This window comes from Protopterus annectens, chromosome 6.part1, assembly GCF_019279795.1.
Source record: "Protopterus annectens isolate FY-2018-M chromosome 6.part1, PAN1.0, whole genome shotgun sequence".
NCBI lineage: Eukaryota > Metazoa > Chordata > Ceratodontiformes > Protopteridae > Protopterus > Protopterus annectens.
In genome coordinates, this window is record NC_056738.1 from 50336863 (window position 1) to 50358539 (window position 21677).

Consider the following 21677-nt stretch of genomic DNA (forward strand, 5'->3'; position numbering starts at 1 on the left):
GTTCCAGCAACAGAAATTCCCTTTTTTTTTTGATTAACATTGCAAGACTTGTATTGTTGCTGGATCCCTCCATTTCCTGTTGCACCAGATACCGGCTTTTCCCGGTGAAGTATTTCAGCCTATAGAATTGGGACTACGACCAATTGGTTTGCTACGATTTTCTTTTCGTGCCGGACATTATTAGGTAAGTAATGCTGCAAAATTGTATTATATGCTTATCTTGTGTTATGTTTCATAAATATGCTCTGAAGTGCTGTGTGCGAGTGGTTCTTGTCTGCATAGTTGAAACTGGGGTTGTGGAGGGTTTGGGAGGAGTTTGCAAGGTCATAGTCTTTGTTTATTGAGGCTCAGAAATTCTGGACCTAGACGGCAAATTGCCCCTTTAATTCCCTATTTTTTTTATGTACAACTTTAAATTTATGGCTGTTCAGATCACTGATGTCAGCATGCATTGCCAGAGTACAGGGGCGTTCATGACATCAGCTTTGTGAAACAGTACTGACTGCCTGACTCCATGACGCGAGACTGGCGGGAGCTTTCAAAAAAAAAAGAAACTTTAGTTGTTAACAGCTGCCAAATGCCAACTTGTGGGCAGCTTGTGGGGATTGTGGAAGTCTTACTTTAACTGCCTGGGCACACAGTGTAAGACTGCTTGCTATCAACTTTCTGTGGTTAGCACTAACTGCTTATCATGGCGTGGCCCTGCAGAATTCTGGGTGCATCTGTTGGAGGAGGAAAAGAGATCGGTCAACTGGACTCCTAATCCTCGTGTCTCGACCAAGATGAAGGTAAGCAGAGTATGAAAGGATTAAGAAACCATGGTGTTGGTTAGCTTGGGCAAAAGTTGTTGCAAGGTCTATAATGTTTCTGACAGATGCGTTGCTTATCTGTACAGTCACATCAAGTCAACCATTCACATTTTCACAGAATGCCGATTTTTACCTCACATTTTTTGGTCTGCTCCTCAAAGTTCATGTTTTTTTTTCTGAGAAATCATAGGGAAGGGGATTGAAGTCAGTAGATAATTATACAGATTTCAGTTTGTCACTTCTCCGATGCTATGTAAAACCCATTATTTTAGTAACTTTCTGAGTTTAGTTCTGGCTCTGTAACTGCCGCGCGTCTCATGCAGACGTCTTTCTCTTGCAATTGGTTGACCAAAATGAACATGGCAGCAGAGGACCCATGTTGCTCTTGGTTGTAAGGCATTTCATTGAGATTTTAAAAACTTGTAACAGATTTGATCCCTGCAAGTATTGCTTTCTCTTTCTGTCCACTCCACACTGCGCTGCTTGTTTGTATTCTTGATGTTGATGCTGTGTTTCCTTACAGCTGCTGTTTTAACAGCTTGGGCATTGTCTACACTAACATAAATAATTATAAACCTTTTATCTGCCAAGTTTGTAATACTTCCTTTTCTAATTTGTGGATTTTTAAATTGAGCGCGCATCAGCCCCCTGGTCTGAATCATTATGCATCCCTTAAACCAGTTTTGAAAGATCGCAGATGAATTGGTGTGTTTATATTTCTATGGCTGTGTTTTAGCTACGCTACAATTAATTCTCCATAGCTTGTTTTGTATGTTATTGATGATGGTAAGTGATGTTCAGTCATTTTCCTGTATAGGCAGGACACACCTATTATAGTAGGGTTATGATATTTTAGTTAACCATCCCTTAATTAGGTTATTTTATGATGGGATGTGTTATATTAATTGCTTGATATTAAGTGACCTCCATGCATTTGTATATGCTATATCAACATGTATTTAGCATACAAGTTTGCAGGATGGTATATTAGTGCGTTTTAGTTAGCTGGTGGCGATGTAAAACGCTAGCATGTGTATATCTGTGTTTCAATGTGCATGTGGCTCAATGACCAGTAAGATCTCATTGAGAACAATGTACATATATACTTGTCACATATTCGCTTGTATTTTATTTACGACAAGTTTGAATATGTTGTGCTTAGCTATACATACGTCCTTTGCTTTAATTTATTACTGTGAGGTATGGATTTTAAATGTGCTGTAACTTTAATGCGTTTTAATGAGCTGACTTAATTGAATAATCATTTGATTAATCTTTTTAGAGTTGGTAGGATTTATATATAAATGGATTGAATGTTTTTTAGAATACTGATCTGAAGAAGCGTATAGTTTTATACGCGAACGCGCTTATCATCTGGTTTATGGAATAAAGTGTTCTTTGTTACAATCGGATGTTTTTTGAGACTTCATCTAACCGTGTTAAGTCTACTCATGTTACTTATTGATTTTTCTAATTTGATGTGAAAAGGGTGATGTTGCAGCATAGTCAACCCGAAAATCGCGGTAGCTAACCCGGTCCCTCACTAGACTTGACCAGGGCATCGACTGTTATCGATCATGGTGCACTTGCCAAGACCAGAATTCATTGAAACCGGATCAACACCACCAGTGCTGCATCTGCGATCACTACTATGGTTCAAGTGAAAGGATTATTTTTTATTTACTAGGGGTTCCAGCAGTTCCTTATATTTGCTGTAGGTGATTGTAAACTGTCACTACAGTTTCTATAAGCACAGTAAATAGGAAAACATGTAAGCCATTTAGCTTAGGAAATTTTAATTATACATTATTTTTGTGTGTGTATTCTAGTGGAGTAAAGCCTGCATTTGTTATTTAGAGTGGGCGAACGTGAGCAGAGTAATTCTCAAGAATGTGTACATTTTCTATTGTAGTATATACATAGACATGGTATATACTAGGCCTTTATGATTGCTTACTTCTTTGGCCACTATCCCAGCACTAAAGAAGAATATAATAATATTTACATTAGAAAACTTTATATTTCTTAAAAGTACTAATATCAGCTATGGCTTACATAACTTGCTTATGCAGTCATTTCTTTCTTTTTGTTACCCACTTTATCCTGCTCTGGGTTTTGGGATAACAGAAGCTGGAGCCTATCTCAGCTAACAGTGAAATGAGAAAATGTAATTAAAAATATCTGCTACTTCTTTTAATCTCTACTGACAAGCATGAGTGTAAAAATTCACTTGGCAGAGTATGCTATATAGAGCCATATTGGGCTATGTAATGAATAAAACATATACTTGGTGTATGGATGGTGAAAAAAAGCCGCACTAGAAACGTTCATATGGTAGCAAAGTGTTTGCTAGTGTGTCGTACTAGGTTTTAGTCATGTTGACACAGCTTTCTTAGTGTTTTGGTCAAAAGCTGTGTACCGTAAGATACAGTGCCATCACTGTGTGTGACTTTGGTAGCACCTGGTGGTTGAACAGCCTGGCAGCATTGGTAGGTGAGACGCTTAGCAATACTAGATTTTTTTTTTTACTTTAAATTACCGGTTAATTGTTTCTGTGTGTTCTTTAGTAGATTACCTGCTGTGGTTTTAGTTTTGTATTGGTATCTGTTGCTGTTTCTATACAGGGGATGTCCAAGTTGCACTGAAGGTGTAATGGAATTATATTTTTCTTGTCGCAGCCCAAATTTTTTCTGAAAAGCAACAAGATATATTAAAGGTGGTGTGTGGGTCTGTATGGAAAATATTTCATAGAAGTATTAACTATGTAATTCGTACAGGGGTAAGCTTTGAGGGAGTGTGATACAGGCATGTGAACTGGAGAAAGAACATGCTGGAGGGACAGGTTCATAACCCAAAGACTGCCCATGCTATGGAATAGACTTCCCATACATGTCAAGCAGAGCACCACACTGGCCGTCTTCAAGAGAAGTCTTGATGAGTGGATGGGAAATAGAAAATTCACCCCAGGGATCACTCCAGTGCATCTACTTGACAGAGGCACTAGCAACTAAGGTTGGTTGGCACGATATTTTGACTGGGCCTTACATTGCTGTTTGTTGGGGAACACAGATTGGCTAGAAGTGGAACTAAAATCAGCTATTGTATAAGGTGGCCTTGAGAGCACTGAGTCTGGTTGTTTGACAGAGCCAGCCGGTTCGGTTGCACTGCTTTGCTTTAACAGCATTTTTGTTCTTTGTGGTTTGATGTGATGCTAAACAGTCATTTACCCATAAATCCTCTGCTATTTTGAAACAATTTTATTTGGCAATAATTACATAACAATTATACAAAGTTATAAAAATAACTAAAGCAATAATAAACTTAGTATATGATCTAATGGTGCAGCCACAGCTAACACTCAAGATACAGGAAACTTGAATAACAAATAACCTCACAGCAAGAGGTTCTCCGGTTCGATTCTCGGCTGGGGTACCTTCTGTGTGGAGTTTACATGTTCTCCCTGTGTTCGCGTGGGTTTCCTCCGGGTACTCTGGTTTCCTCCCACATTCCAAAGACATGCATCTGGAGCATTTCTCCTCGGGCCTTCGCTGAAAACAGGCTATGTGGAACCTAGTCGGACTTTCCAGGTCAACAAATGATAAATATAAAAAATAAAATAAATGGCTCCCTATTGAGATATTGGCACTCATAATGTCAAGTGCTGACAAGCCAACAAAAAAGAATGAAAATAGTGTAGTAGTCACAGCCCCTCCATTTTGGCCTGCACTTACGAGAACTATATGCTAACCAAGGGCCCACCACTGACCCTTGTGGGACCCCACCGTTGGCAGGCCTGCTGGTAAACAGACTCACTCATTAGTTCCTTTTAGTACAACTTAGTCCGCATTGTGGTTCCATCATTAATTTTATATATATGAATATGATATATATGCGTTTCTCTTACCAAACTATATGAATGGCTATTAGCTGTATTTCTTATTACTTACAGGTTGAGATTTTGTCTAGGCTTATTGCATTTCTGATTATACTCCGTAGTTGTCTGAGTGAGATAAAGGTTATTACTTGCTGACTACTACCAGCATGGAGCTATTTTATATTTTGGGAATTTTTCTGGCCTTTGTCAGTAATTTGTGCAACTTAGGTGGGAGGAAGGGCTAAGTGTTATATTATTTTACTGAATTACTCAGGTCTTCTTCTTAATGATGATAATGAGTCTGTTTTACATAACAGCTGCACAAGGTATAATATAATGAATCCCTACTCAACAGGTTATGTGCAGCAATTATCACTTGTGTCTGAGCATGCATAACTTTGCAGTAATGAAAAGCAGGTCATTATCTCCTTAGAAATAAGTCAGTTACAATATAGCACGGAGTCATTATCACTTTTCAGGTAAAACTATCAGGACCTGTCACTGTTATTCACATAAGTACAACTCGTTATCACATTGACGAATGCACAAGCCAGATTGGGTTTTTGTATGAGTTTAGATTCCTCACATAAATATTAGTTTACACAGCTAAAACATGTTGTACTGTTAGGAAGAAGCATCTTGTCCTAAGGTGTTTAGCATACAGTGATACCAATAAGTACACCTACCTGAACTGATTTACAGATCTTCATTCTAAAAAGATATATCTCTATATATCTGTCTGTCTTTTCACGAGTAACATACAGATGCAAGTATCCATTTTATTAATGTAGTTCATATCTTTGTGAATTAATGTAACTGAACCACATGTGAAACAGTTGAATGTCTCAAACTATCACTACATACTGCATGTTGTGTTGCTTTGCAGCTGCCTCTGTGCAGGTGAGTAACATTATATTGTTTTATACCATTGTGTATTTTAGCTTTGCATTCACCCAACATCACACCCCTCAGTGAAGATGCCATCTGCTAAGAAGTCAACCGACGTTTACTTGGGTGACGATACGGATTCTGACAGTAATACCAGTGGGTCCGAAATGGAATTGGTCCTTGATTCACAACGTAAGGCAAACCAGAGTGAGGATGACTATTATGATGCCGATCATATTCCACTGGCACGTCTGTGTTCACCTGTTCAGAATGGATGGCATTCACCTAACTGAGGAGGGCATTGCGTTGTTCTTGACCAACCTCCACAATGGCGTGAGGAGAGTCATGCAAGATTGCTAACATGCGGCTTGTGAGAAGAATGGAAAACACCCATGACCAAGTCGGACCAGTATAGTAAGTAAAACACTATTATGAAATGTGTTGTGTAAAATTCATTTCTCTGAGCTTGGCAAACGACTCTTATGGAAATTATGATTTTTTTTCATCTTTTGGTAAATAACTTTTGAAAGGGAGCATCTGAATGTGCCAAGTAATATCTCATTTTCAAGACAGTATTGCTGGTTCTAACATGGTAAAAGAATTGTGCCTATATGTTTGACACATGTGCAGATTTCAAAGTTTGTTTCGGACTTAGGTTATGGAAATTATGATTTTTTTCATATTTTGCTAAATAACTCTGCAAGGGAGCATCTGAATGTGCTAAATGTCGTCATTTTGAAAAGATTATTTATAGTTCTAGCACGGTAAAAGAATTGGGCCTGTATGTTGTACACATGTGCAGACATCAATGTTTGTTTCGGACTTAGGTTATGGAAATTATGATTTTTTTCATATTTTGGTAAATAACTTTGCAAGGGAGCATCTGAATGTGCTAAGTAATACCTCATTTTGAAGACAGTACTGATAGTTCTAACATGGTAAAAGAATGGTGCCTGTATGTTGTACTCATAGGCAGATATCAAAGTTTGTTTGGAATTAGGTTATGGAAATTATGATTTTTTTTTCATATTTTGGTAAATAACTTTGCAAGGGAGCATATCAGTGCGCCAAGTAATACATCATTTTGAAGGCAGTGTTACTCCTTACAACATGGTAAAACAACTATGTCTGTGCACTCTACACATGTACAGATATCAGTTTGTTTAGTCTTGTACGATTATGAAAATTATACATTTACAATACTTTTCATTATTATGGCCATATCTTTGCAAGGGAGCATGGTAATCACAAATGATGCATCATTTTGAAGCTGACATTCAGATGCACAACTTCTACACTGATATGTAGGCTCTGTCTGTTACAGATGATGAGATATTATGCTTTATCAATTATGAAAAATAATATATTAATCATATTTCTGAGAATATCTCCAGAAAGGAACATCACACAGTGACGGTTAAGGAATCATTTTAAAGCTGACATTTATATTAACAAACTACATTCAAATTGTATGGGTCTGCAAGGTACATTGACCAAGATATTGTGCTTTGTTTTTCCAAAAAGGTAAAAAATATGCACAATGTCAGCATTCCTTGCCAAATATTTAATAATGACTTTGATATACACTGTCAACATTTATATTGTTGGAAAGGTTATTGTCTGCTGAACAACTTTCGCGTTTACATTTTTAGTCTAGCTCTTATAGTTAAAGAGTTATGAACATTTGTTTTCTGTATGGTTTTACAAATGGATTTTCTGAAAATGAGCTCAGGCTGCACTGTTGTTCCTATGGTGGAATTAAGCAGGCAGCTTTTCCTGAGCTGCTCCGGAGTGAATGAGTTAATAGTGCGCTTGTTGAATCTAGCACAAAAACGGCAGGCCGAGACGTCGTGGTCTGGGCCTAAGCAAGGTATACAGAAAGAGTGGAAATCCTTATGCAGTATTTGCTTCTCACATGAAATGCAATTATTAACTTTGTCTGACATCGGTCTGAGGCAAGAAAAGTTTCCCCAACAGGGTACTTAGCTTTCAAGAAGACTTCGGCTGAAATACTTTCGTAAATCTCAGGAGCTGGCCGACCGGCACTTGCGAACTGCTTCTGCTTCGTGCACCGCGCGGCAAGAAAGACTGAAGAAAATGGCGTTGGCTGCCTCTTTTATACCCCCGCCGCACTGACGTCAGGGAAGAGGCAACGACAACAGACGCCGGACCTAGACTTTGGAATTCGGCCGACCGAGGACCCGCCTGACGGCAGGATAACCCATCTATTATGACTGCAGCTGTATGCACGATGAACATCCAGGACTGCAACAGTGAATACACTGACATCTACATTTATGGTAACTGTACACAACTGTACTATGTTCATGTTTCATTGTTGCAGTCCTCACATATAGGTTGATTCCCAAAGCCCAGGAAAAAGACAAAAAGGGGGGAGGAAAGATCACCGATTAAGGGTTGGTAAGGAGGCCCTGCAAGACTGCAGAGACAAAACCAGCACTTGATATAGAAAACAAGGGTATATTGTAATGTTTTGTGAAAGATGGGACAGAAGACCAAGTAGCTGCTTCTAGAATGTCTTTAGTAAGCACACCTCTCAGAAAAGCTGCAGAGGTAGAGGCTGCTCTAGTAGAATGGGTCCTAATACCCTCACGGGGAAACCTTCCCATGTGGCAGGTAACAAAAGTGAATACAGTGAGCAATCCATTTGGAGATGGTTTGTTTTGAAATAGCTTTACCCTGAGCTCCAGGAGCAAAACTAACCAACAACTGATCAGATTTTCAAAAGGATTTAGTAGTAAGTAAAATCTCAGCTGTCTATGCACATCAAGAGAGTGCAGGATCCATTCCCCTTTATTCTGGTGATTGCTGAAAAATGTAGGCAGGTAAATAGACTGTTTAAGAGTTAAACTGGAAACTACTTTAGGCATAAAGGAGGGATTAGTTAGAAACCCTATCTGAATGAAAAATAATGAAAGGTTCGACTGCCATTAAGGCTTGCAGCTCCGATACCCTTCTGGCTGAAGTAATAGCCAAAAGTAAAGCAGTCTTCCAAGAGAGAAAAGTACAGTTGTGTACCTACCATAAATGTAGATGGTTGAGTGTATTCACTGTTGCAGTCATTACTTGTGGGTTATCCTGCTGGCAGGCTACCCTCAGTCGGCCAGAATTCCAAAGTCTAGGTCCGGCATCGGTTGCTGTCGTCTCTTCCCTGACGTCAGTGCTCCAGGGGTAAAAAAGATGCAGCAGACACCATTTTCTTCAGTTTTTCTTGCCCCAGATGTCAGGTGCCCCCAAATTGGTAGGTTGAAAAATATGCCAATAAAAATGCATGCACAAAAATAACTTTCCTTCATCTACAAGCAAATACACCAAATAGGTTGTATAGGATAGAGAAGTGCAGATAGACCCAGCAAAAAAAAAGGGGGATGGTGGGTGGGTAACTTGGACTGCAACAGTGAATACACTCTAACATCTACATTTATGGTAGGTACACAACTGTACTATGCTCATCGTGTTTCACTGTTGCAGTCATTACTCATGGGTTGAATCCCAAAGCTGAGGATGGGTGACTAGCCTAAATAGGATTAGGAGAGGCTATGAGGCAATGCAGGACTGCAGTGGCAAAGCCTGCTCTGGACTTGGAGTAAAGAGGTAAGTGGTAGTGCTTTGTGAAGGTGTGCACTAAACTCCAGGTTGCAGCCTCTAAGATATCTTTGGTTGGTACTCCTCTGAGGAAGGCTGCTGAAGTGGCTGCTGCTCTGGTGGAATGAGACTTAATGCCCTTAGGCACTGATTTGCCATGTTGCGAATAGCAGAAACAGATGCAATGGCCTATCCATTTAGAAATGGTCTGTTTTGAGATGGCCTTTCCTTGTGATCCTGCAGCATATGACACTAAAAGTTACTCAGTCTTTCTGAAAGCTTTAGTTCTGTCCAAGTAGAAGCGTAGCTGCCTGTGCATGTCCAAAGAACGCAGAATTTTCTCACCCTTGTTCTGTGGATTTGGATAAAAGGTAGGCAAATGAATGGTTTGGTTGAGGGCCACACTGGACACCATCTTAGGCATAAATGTAGGGTTTGTCCTCAGAGAAACCCTGTCTGGATGAAATATGATGAAAGGTTCCACAGCCATGAGTGCTTGCAACTCCAAGACTCGCCTTGCAGAGGATATTGCTAGGAGCAGAGCTGTTTTCCAGGATAAGAATTTTATACCTGCTGTTGATGCTGGCTCGAAAGGAGGCAGTGGGAGTTTTTCCAAAACATAATTGAGGTCCCAGGCCGGAATTGGTGCTCTCCTTGGAGGCCTAATGTTTTTGGCCCCTCTGAGGTACTGCCTTATTAAAGGATGAGAAAAGATAGGTAGTTCCTTATTGTAATGGGCTGAAATGACAGAGGCATGAATCTTAACTGATGAGAAAGAAAGGCCTTTGTTCAGCATCTCAGTTAGGTATTGTAAAATCTGTGGGATATTTGGTACACACGTGTCAATGCCTCGTTCCTGGTTCCAAGCACAGAATCCCTTCCATTTCTCTGCAAAAGACTTTCTGGTACTGGGCCTCCTGGCCTCAGAGATAACATCCATAACAGCTTTTGAAAGAGGAGTGTTCTGAATGACTACATTATCCACCATGCTGCCAAATTTAAGGTCCTGAGTTGGCTGTGCGGGATCCGATTGTTTTGCTGGGTCAGCAAGTGAGAAGTTTGAGGCAATATCCATGCTGGGCCTTGAGATAAGCTCTTTAGAATTGGTTACCAGTGCTGGCGTGGCCAGTCTGGTGCAATCAGTAATATTTTTGGCTTCTCTTGTCTGACCTTTAGGAGTACCCTGGGAAGGACAGGCAGTGGAGGAAAGGCATATACTGTTAGATTTTTCCAGCTGAAGGATAGGGCGTCCACTTTCCATGCTTGCTTGTGATAAATCCTTGTGCAAAATCTCTGCAATTGGCAGTTGTGAGGGGAGGCAAATAGATCTATGTCTGGGCATCCCCATTTCTTTATTATCATGCTGAAGACTTGTGGATCCAGTTTCCATACGTGGGGATCCATGAGGTTTCTGCTTAGTTCATCTGCCAGAGTATTTGTTTTTCCTGGCAGGAATTGGTGCTTGCATGAGAACTTGAAAAGCCAATGCTGTGTCCCATAAGGTCATTGCTTGTCTGCAGGGGGGGGGGTAGAAATGTGTACCTCCCTGCTTGTTTATGTACCACATGACTGTAGTGTTGTTTATCAGTAACTGTCCTGGATGAAGCAGGTCCTTGAAAGCTGTCAGGGCATTTTGAACAGCTAGCATCTCTTTTTGACTGATGTGAATATGCATCTGGTTTGCATCCATGTGCCCCGAGTACATTTTCCTGCCATATTGGCCCCCCCAGGCATAATCTGATGCAACCGTTGTCAGTGTCTGTCTGGTTGTGGGTACACTGAATGGCAGACCCTTGTTGTGGTGACAGGCTTCTGCCCACCATCGAAACTCCTGTTGGAGGCAGGGAATGAGTGCAATTACTGTCTCCAGGCTGTGGCGATGCTTAGTCCAAACACTTTTTAGATACCATTGTAGTTTCCTGACATGCAGTCTGGCGTATGGAATTAGTAGAATGCAGGATGCCATGAAACCAAAGACCTGCAGGATTTTCCTTGCAGATAAGTGGATTTTTGTTGCCAATTTCTTGAAGTAAATAGTCAGATGCTTTTGTTTGTCTGGCGTGAGATAAGCCATCTGGGCAGTTGTATTTAAGCTTGCACCCAGGAATATTATCTCTTGAGAGGGCACTAGTTTTGATTTATTTTCGTTTACTGTGTACCCTAGGCCAATTAGTAATCTTTTTGCAAATGCCAGATGCTTTATAAGAATCTTTGTTTTCTGCTTGAATTATGCAGTCGTCCAAGTAGGGATATATTTGAATTCCTTTTTGTCTGCAAAACACAATTACTGGTGCCAAGCATTTTGTGAAGACCCCGGGCGCAGTAGATAAGCAAAAGGGCAGTGCAGAGAATTGGTAATGCATTGAGCCAGCTAAGAATCTGAGGTATCTTCTACAAGATTGTCTGATTGGGACATGCAGGAATGTCTCTCTTAGGTCCAAAGTTCCGAGCCAAACCTTCTTCGCCCAGCATGGGCAGTAGCTGCTGTAGAGTCAACATCTTGAACTTTGGAACTTCCAGAAACGTATTTAGTATAGACAGGTCCAGTACTGGTCCCCAGGTTTTGTCCTTTCTGGGTACTAGGAAAAGTCTGGAGTAAAACTCTTGCCCCTGCTCTTGTTGTGATACTTGTTGAATGGCCCTCGTGTCCATGAGGGCTGTAATTTGTTTTTGTGCCTCTGAACATTGTGTGGCAGGTCTGGCATACCTTTTGACCTTGGTAGAGTGTGAAAATGGAACCTGTAGCCTTGGGACACTATGTTCAGGACCCATTTGTCTTGGGTAACCATTTGCCAATTTGATGAAAAAAGTGCTAGTTTTTCCCCCAAGGGGGCTGCCAAAAGAAAAGTGCTTGGATCTGGTAGAGGAAAGTCATTGGGACTGTTTCCTGTAAGGCTGTGATTTGTCTTCTCCGCTTTTGGAGGTAGGAGCACCCCACTGTTTAGGCCTGTATGCGCCTTGGGGCCGAGATCTGCCTCTGGGATGCCTGTATCTGCCTCTGTGGCATGTCTGACACCGGAAAGGACCAATTTTTAGAAGGCCAGTTCCTGCTAAACCTGGGTGGCTGTACCTGTAAGAAATCATTCACAGTCTGCATGGATTTTGCTTTATCCTCCCATTTTTTTCAACACCTCTTCTGCTTTAGTACCAAACAAAGTATCATGCTGCAATGCTTTATGTTTGAGTAATATAGTTGGTAGAATATGTGGGGGGTGCATAGGGATGGTTCTTGAGCTGGTTGGAGGAGAGCGGAGTGTGGTTAAGACATGAGTGGTGGTGTGAGTAGTAGTACAGTGGTAGTGGTTGAGTGGGGGAATGATAGAGCTTTGGTTGGATGTAAGATATACAAGGAGAGTGCATGCAGTGAGCATAGGAAAGGTATGCTTGTACATGTTAGTTGAGGAGGTGTGATAGTAGAGGGAAGATGGTTGGGTTAGCGCTGTGGTTGGCTATTGGAAAGATGGGAGGGGGTTGAGTGCAATAAAGGTGGGACCACTGGGGGCGGGAGGGAATAGGGGGCAGGGTGGGGAGCGAAGTGGGTAAAGACACTGTTAGTTGCTCTTATGAGGGGGCTGGAAACAATCACAAAGCAAAGACAAGTATGTGTTAAGAAACAATCACAAATGACCAAGGACTGCTCTGAAACTAAGCCATTTCTTAATTTCTCAGGTGGAAAACAGGATAACCTTGTATCAGTAGGCTACTGTGGTCATAGTTTAAATTAACAACCACACAGTATTGATCAGTTATGGATACTATTTGCTAACAGAAGGGAATAAGAGAAAGTGGAAGGGGTGTGTGTGTGTGTGTGTGGTGGGGGGGCTGCTTACAAGCCAAAGCAGAGTGCTCTCCAGTGGAAAATGAATATTGGCTCAAACAGGTAGACACATACTCAAAGTTAACTGTAGCTGTTTGCAGACAGTTCAGACCCGGACTGCGCTTTTCTTACAAGAATGTTAAAGGTGGTACCGCAGTTGAATACTTAAGAGGGATGTTAGGTCTAGAAAAGCAGAGTAGAGAGAGGAGTAAGCACTTTTGAGATGGTAAATATATTATAAAGATTATAAAAAACACACTGAGCAAATAGCTACCGCATGCAGGACAATGTCCTGAACCACTACTTAGTATATGCAGATACTGAGCCAATTGGAAGAACATTAGAAAAAAACCCCAGACAGTTATGCAGTCACAGATAAAAATATAGCGAGTAGCAATCTGTCGTGGATCTCTAATGTGATTCTATCCACCAGTAACAGCACAAATATATAGAAATAATTTAAATTTAGATCTCTGCATACCCTGAGACAGTAATCTAGGTGGCCTATTTCCCCTGGGTCTGTTATGGGAAGACCTGGAAGGGGCTGGAAAGGACCAATTTTTAGAAAGCCAATACCTACTGAATCTAGGTGGTTGCACATGTAAGAATTCTTTGACAGTTTGCATAGATTTAGCTTTTTCTTCCATCTGTTTAAGAACTTCTGTTTCGCTGCCAAACAGTCCTCATTTAAATGAGTGTCTAGTAATTTGGATTTGACATGATCTGGCAAGGTTTGTTCCTTCAGCCAAGCATGCCTTTCTCAGTACAGACCCAGTGACTGCAGCTCTGCAAGATGCTTCTAGAGCATCAAAACCACACTGCAAAGTATGCTTACTAACTTGGTTTGCAGAATGCATTAGCTTTTATAAATCTTTATTTTCTGCACAATCTGGAAGTAATAATATTTTTGTTTAATTAGTTCCATAACATGCTACTGGTACTTCAACATGTGAAACTTGCTTACTCCATCTGTCTAAAGCTCTGGAATCCCTGTCCTAAGGGGTAGGATTTTTGGCTGTAGTAGCCTTAATACCTTTAGATCCCTGGGAAATGGTCTCTGGATCTGCAGTAGGATTTTTGGAGAGAAATTTGTGGGAATCAGGTACACTGCAGTACCTGTCAGGTTTCCTAGGGATCGGGGACACTGTATCTGGAGTAAGACTGGATTACATAAAAACATCATCTACAACATCCAGGACAAGGGGGTATATCTAGAAGCCTGTAAAAATTCTGAGTCTCATTTGGGACAGAGGGGGGTCTTGGCATTCCCAGTGGAAATGCTCTCAAAGCATGCAAGGTTTCAGCAAAAGAAAAATCCTCTGGAAAGGAGGCAGACAGAATGGATTCCTCTGCAGCTGAATCCTCATAGGCTGATAAGGGCATGTCCTGATAATCAGAAGGGTCAGAGTCATCGGACTCCTGGTCTGTACAATCAGAAGGAAACTCAATCCTTTGTCTTTTGGCAGGGGAAGGCTGGCTTCCCCTCATTGGGGTAATAAGGAACTCAGCCATTTTAAACATTTGTTTTTGTGGCATGGGAGCTTGAGCATGCTCTTTGGTCGTCGGTTTTCTAGGCGTAGTGCATACTCTGAGCCAAAGAAACTCGTCCGTTTTAGCAAAAAATGAAGTTGGTTTGATTTGAACAATGGTAGGATGGAATACACCCTCAGAAGACTGTGCCTGCACAGTGGCTCAGGACCCATCCAAGTTAGAGACATCAGCAGGTTCCATAGTCGAAGAAGCACCTCGTGGCATACCAGACTCCGAATGGGTCTCAGCACAGGCCTGAGAATCCACAGAAACTGGCATCAGAGGCTGCAAAGGCACCTCACTGAGTGCCGGCAGACTGGCGACTAGCTTAACGGAAGCGTCATTGGCTGTTTTGGACCAATGCTGTGTCTCTGTCTTTATCTTTACGTTTTTTCAGAAGATCGGTAGTCAGAGAGCAAAAGAATTTAACGACAAAGATAACCCGACAACAGTTCAGGCATTAAATAAGGCACAAAATCGACAGCGAAGGACTTCGTCATCTGGGCCTAAAAAGGTGACGCAATAAGAATGAAAATCTCTGAGAGGCATTTGCTTTCCACAGGCAAGACAATTGTTAACTTTTTCTGACATCGGTTAGGGCAAGAAAAAAAGATCCCCAATGGAGTACTTGGCTTATTACTCGAAAATGAAAATTTCAGGTAGTGGCCGACCGGGCACTTGCGAAATGCTTCTGCTTCAGGATCCTCCTCGGCAAAAAAGACTGATGTAACGGCGTTGGCTGACTGTTTTACACCCCTGATGACCTGATGTCATGAAGAAGAGACAGCATCTGATGCAGAAATACGAAGACTGTGGCATTCGGGCAGACTGAGGGCTACCCTGCAGGCAGATAATCCAAGTGTGATGACTGCAACAGTGAAACACAAAGAACATCTGCAAATAAATACAATACAGGGAACTCTCTCAAAGGGTCAAGACTCTTATCCATCTAATATGAGGAATGGCCATGGAAAAACTCTCCAAGAAATCAGCAAAAAATCTCCTGCACTGCCGATGCCACATTCCCGTGAAAGAATTAAAGACATACCTTGTGGATATGAAGGCGGCTCCTTTCTCACATAACGGCTTTTTGGTTTCGGAATAAAATTCATACCATCGTGCACAAATCTCTGACTTCTTGCTAAAATTAAAGGAACAAAAATAGTTATTTTTCTTTCCCCCTCGCAAAAAAATGACATCATGTTATGTATGGGTCTATTTTTACATAAACTGAAAGTTGTTTATTTAACATGATCAGCAAGGACCTGACACTAATACTAGGACTACACCTTCATTTCAATGTACCTCAGCATTGATGCTAATTTTTCCAGGATTTAACTTCTCTCCTGACTCATAACCCCCTGCTATCTACATTCCTCTTCAGAATGGAAAAAGCAACCATGACCAAATTTATGACAGTGCACATGCAAGGTCTAAACCACCCTTCCCAACACAAACACATCCAGTGGGAAGAAAGTGATCAAAAACTGCAGAGAAGGACGCATCATGCTATACATCTACTGTTACATCAAGTTCATGACCTTTGATTATTTTATATTCTGGTTCATACTCCTTTATGATAGGATGGTTCAAAGGAACCAGCTTGGCTGGACTCTGGAAATAATACCTCTGGTGATGACACCACACAGTTGCTTCCACTTTTATCTAGGGAGGCATTGGGGAAGAATACCCGAGAGGTCTCTACTAATGTAGCAGAATGTCTTTTTGGTTTACTCAAGATTTCTGCCTTGTTCAGTGTAAGCAAGTTTAATACCATCAAATAATCTTGACAAAATTACCTTTAAAACTTTACTATCCAGTCTACTAACAGCAAATGACACTCAGAAAAATTTTTACATGCCTTTTATTGATTCCCGTGTAAGCAAAGTTTAATCACCATGCAAATAATACTGAGGCCCCAAATCATACGCTTTAATACCCCTTTAATACAATCCAGTCTTTTACTATTATCACAAAACACAAATAATAATGGTTCTTGAGCTGGTTGGAGGGCGGGTATGGTTAAGACATGAGTGGTGGTGTGAGTAGTAGTACAGAGTGGTAGTGGTTGAGTGGGGAATGATAGAGCTTTGGTGGGATGTAAGATATACAAGGAGAGTGCATACAGTGAGCATAGGAAAGGTGTCTTGTACCTTATTGGTTGAGGAGGTGTGTTAGTGGGGGAAGATGGTTGGAGTTAGCTGTGGACAGGCTATTGGGAAAGATGGGAGGGTTGAGGTGCAATAAGGTGGGACCACTGGGGCGGGGAGGGAATAGGGGCAGGGTGGGGAGGCGAAGTGGGTAAAGACACTGTTAGTTGCTCTTATGTGAGAAACGGAAACAATCACAAAGCAAAGAACAAGTATGTGTTGAAACAATCACAAATGACCAAGGACTGTACTCTGAAACTAAGCCATTTTGCTTAATTTCTCAGGTGGAAAACAGGATGTGTATCAATGAGCTCTGTGGTCATAGTTTAAATTAACAACCACACAGTATTGATCAGTTATGGATACTATTTGCTAACAAGAAGGGAATAGAAAGTGGGAGGGTGTGTGTGTGTGTGTGGTGGGCTGCTGACCGGCAAAGTGCTCCAGTGGAAAATGAATATTGGCTCAATGGTGACACATACTCAAAAGTTAACTGTAGCTGTTTGCAGACGGTTCGAACCGGACTCGCGCTTTCTTACAAGAATGTGTAAGGTGGTACACGCTTGATTGAATGTAGAGGATGTTAGGTCTAGAAAAGCAGAGTAGAGAGGAAGATGCCTTTTAGGATGGTAAATATATTATAAAGATTATAAAAACACACTGAGCAAATAGCTACACGCATGCAGGGTTAGTATCACGAACCACTATAGTATATACCGAATACTGGGCGAACGGAAGAACGATAGAAAAACCCCAGACGGTTATGCAGTCACAGATAAAATATAGCGGTAACCAGTCATCGATGGAACCTCTAATGTGATTCTATCACCAATAACAACCTGTAAATATAGAAATAATTTAAATTTAGATCTGCATACTGGGACAGTAATCTACAAATTGGCCTATTTCCCTAGGTCTGTTAGGAAGACCTGGAAGGGGCTGGAAAGGACCAATTTTAAGCCAATACCTACTGGATCTAGGTGGTTGCATGGGAGATCTTTGACAGTTTGCATAGATTTGGCTTTTTCTTCCATCTGTTTAGAACTTCTGTTTGTGCAAACGGTCCTCCTGTTTCGTGGTGTCTAGTAATTTGGATTTGACATGATCTGGCAGGTTTATTTCCTTGTGCAGCATGCTGCCCTATAATTACAGACCCAGTGACTGCAGCTCTGCAAGATGCTTCTAGGCATCAAACCACACTGCAAGAGAGTATGCTTACTGCTTGGTTTTGATAGTGAACTTTTATAATCTTTATTTTCTGCAATGGAGTAATAATATCACGCTAAAACGGGCTCGCTCCGCTCACCACCATATCACCGCCCCACTACCTCTAGATTTACTAATACACAACCACTCCCACTTCCTGTCCTACCATCATCGCCTCATACCACTCCCCTCTCACCTATCCTTACCTAAGGCCAGAGGATAATAATCCAATCATCCTACAATTCGTTGCTACTGTACCTCTAACAAGTTATGAACACCTATCATTAGCAGGCCTCCACCTGTCAAATTGTGCCTGGCATGCCCATACACCAATATTCGAACTCTACTCTGACAAAACAGTGATACAATACCATCTCACCAGAACCTTACCTTATTAAACAACAACAATTAACTCTGAAAACAAAACAAAGATTTGAATCTGTCGAAAGTCCACAAAACTAATGAAAGCTTACCTGAGGAGAAACATCACACCAAAGGCAGGACATCCACCCAGCCTGGCCTACCAGCTCCACGAACCCACCAAACATCCACTCACCCGCTTGAACCGACCAACTCCTACTTATCTGTCATCTAAACATAAAGTCTGAACAATAAGATACATAACCTTCATGCCATGCTGAAACCTACCTGACATCATGTGTCCTAGCGGAAGCGTGGCTGATATCAACCAAAGATAATCAGATAATGTCACCTGGGTTTAACATACTTAGAGTTGACCGTATAAAGAAAAAAGAAATTAGGATAGCTGTCCTGTACAAAATACACTAAACATCATAACCAACCCCAAACAACCTGCAGACTACTAGCAACAACAGCATTGATGGCCAAAATTAAAATAAACAAGAAATTGTAAACCTATAGTTGTCTACATACCCCAGGAACAATGTTAGAACTCCCAGAAACCATTCCCAATTGGATAGACAACAATTACCCACAAAACAATTGTCCTGGGAGATGTCAGCATTGACTGGAACCAATACTCCGCCCAGTCAATCATACCCCTTAAATCTCTATGGGTTTACTCAGATTATATCCACTTCTACTACCAGGCTAGGCAATAATAAGCAAAAAGCATACTTGACTGGATGCTTGTCAGGAGGACCCCCAGGTACCTCCAGGTGCTCTCCCTAGCCAGTCTTGGGCCATTTGCTAACCTCCCATTTGAAAAATAATACAACCAGTACTAGGGCAGCCAGTGTACAGAAACCCGATCGAAATAAGAAAAAATTTTGTTAATCAAATTTAACACAGAACTTAAATACTGTAACTGGTGAAATTAATTACTTCCCATAGATAGAAGATCTCATGTTTAATGAAACATTCACCATAATACTGGACTCTGCTTGCTCCAAAGAATACAAATCAAATCCCCTTAGCACCCTGGCTATCCACAGAGACCAAAACCAAAGTGTCCGCAGGGACAAAGCATGGACAAGTGGCGTACCACCAAATCACCATTAGATGGTCTTCTTCAACAAATAAGAAATGAAACTAAAAAAGCCACACTGCTCTAACAGACAAGAAACTTCTTTCACCTTACAAAACAAAAACCAAAGAACCCCAAAGTTCTGGGCAGGATTGAACAAACTTCTCCAACCAAAATCTACACCACCCCAGAAACTCTATCGATAAGACCGAAGTAGCAGACACTTTGTATATTGCGAAACCCATTCAGAGTGCTAGCTAATGGCTACAATATCACCACCCTAAAACACCCACCCAAACCCCAATATCCATTCAACCTACAGCCATATCTACTGAAATTACATTGTGTTCGAAGACCAGGCTAAAATTAAAACCAACACCCTCTCAGTGATCTCACACCGGCAGAATACCTGCAAATTGCTGCGAGCGCCGGTTGCTTACCCCATATCAATCAGCAGAACCGACTGCATTGAAGTCCACCGTCCCAGCCAGCGGAAAATATCTCGCTGCTCGCTGCCCCTTCATAAAGGTGGAACGTCACTGAACTTTCAAACTGGGCCAATGGCCATCTTATCTCACGCAAAATAATGGAAAAGGTGTTGCCAGTAAACAATATTTCATCTCATCCAAAACAAGCTGTTAACTGGATATCAGCATGGTTTAAGACCCCACCGTATACGACAACTGCCCTTCTCTCTTTTACTAGAAAAAATCGGCCATCATCCCGGAACAACAAAAATATCTCCTCTGCCTCTTTCTAGATATGTCAAAGCCTTGACATGGTAAACCACCAGATCCTTCTCACAACCCTAAAACCAACACCACTAGACACCCGTAATACCAACTGGTTTCGGACTACCTAGTAGGCAGAACAAGCAGTTATATGGCAGAACAAGCTCTCATCCCTACTACCATTGGGTGCCTCAGGGTCCATGACCGGACCTCTTCTCTTTCATGTTCATGACACTCAGCCATCCCGAAACACCTGCATCCAATATACAGATGACTCTACTATCATCTGTTCCAATCCCACAGAACACCAACCTTCTAAAGCCACCCAACACTGCTTCCATAGTTGAAAATTATTTCTTCAGACCATCACCTCATATTAAACCAAAAAAAAACCAACTACTCCTCTTTCATTCCTTTAAACACTACACTATCACTCAATTTACTATCGTCAATACTTCGGAACTACACTATCTCTCCTACCACAAATACTAAACTACTAGGAGTAATTATAAGATAATAAACTCCGATTTGACACCACATCAATGACTATTAAGACGGTAAACAAACTGGGGTCTTTATATGGAATTAAAACCTTCCTAACCAGCAGCTAGGCCTAGCCACTGCCCGGTCACCTTCTATCACACTACCTGCACCATATATCTAACCTTAATAAATCAGACCTCGTCGTCTCTCACTTGTTACTCGCCACATTGCCCAGATTCATCACTGCCCTGCCCTACAGAACACACCATTGTATTAACCTAAAAACCTTGACTAGCTAGAACTCGGATGCTACTCAAAATATCAACTTGCAGAAGCCTTTAAAATCCTAAAACGCAGAGAACACTCCTGCTCTAAAACATACAACCCCCTACAACCGCAGTTCTCTCGCTCTCCAACCAAACTCCTAATACAAACAAGCAAGGCCACAACATAGAGTGGGGACAGACTGTACTCTAATATCGCCGGAAAAGTGTAGAACTCTCCCAAATAAATTCGCTGCCATCACTAGCTCTACTAAAAGGGCTAGAAATCCACTCATCGCATTGGATTATGTCCTTATAGACGGACTAAGATTACCATGAGGAAATTCTGCACAGATATGGGCAATTTTTGACTGGAAGGATTTAATCGACTAAGGGTCTACTAACCTGTGTCTATAATAGAAAGTAGTAAATGTAACTTCTATTGCTGCACTGTTATCTCTCTATGTACATGTTTCCTGTCCTTTGGCTTGCTGTCTTCTGTCTTTTTGTATATCATTTTTAAACCTGTTGGAGCTTTTCTCCCGGGACTCCGTGAAAATGGACATGTATCAGTCGGACTATCCCGGTCAACAAATGTAAAATAAATAAAAATAAATAAAATAATATTTTTGTTTAGTGGTTCCATAACATGCTACTGAGTACTTCAACATGTGAAACACAACACTCCATCTGTCTAAAAGCTCTGGAATCCCTGTCCTATAAGGGTAGGATTTTTGGCTGTAGTAGCCTTAATACTTTAGATCCCTAGAAATGGTCTCTGGATCTACGGTAAGTTTTGAAGGGGTATGGGAATCAGGTACACTGCAGTACCTGTCAGGTTTCTGGGATCGGGGACACTGCTTATCTGGAGTA

At 41.3% G+C, this 21677-nt stretch overlaps 1 protein-coding gene across 1 annotated transcript in view; it reads right to left on the minus strand.

Moving 5' to 3' along the window:
• The window catches only part of ZNF512 (zinc finger protein 512), a 1352022-nt gene that overhangs the window by 1079956 nt on the left and 250389 nt on the right, over positions 1-21677 (minus strand). The window contains exon 3 of the mRNA XM_044075342.1: positions 15573-15665. Coding sequence (XP_043931277.1) covers positions 15573-15665 — 93 coding nt within the window. The remainder of the gene's footprint in view (positions 1-15572; positions 15666-21677) is intronic.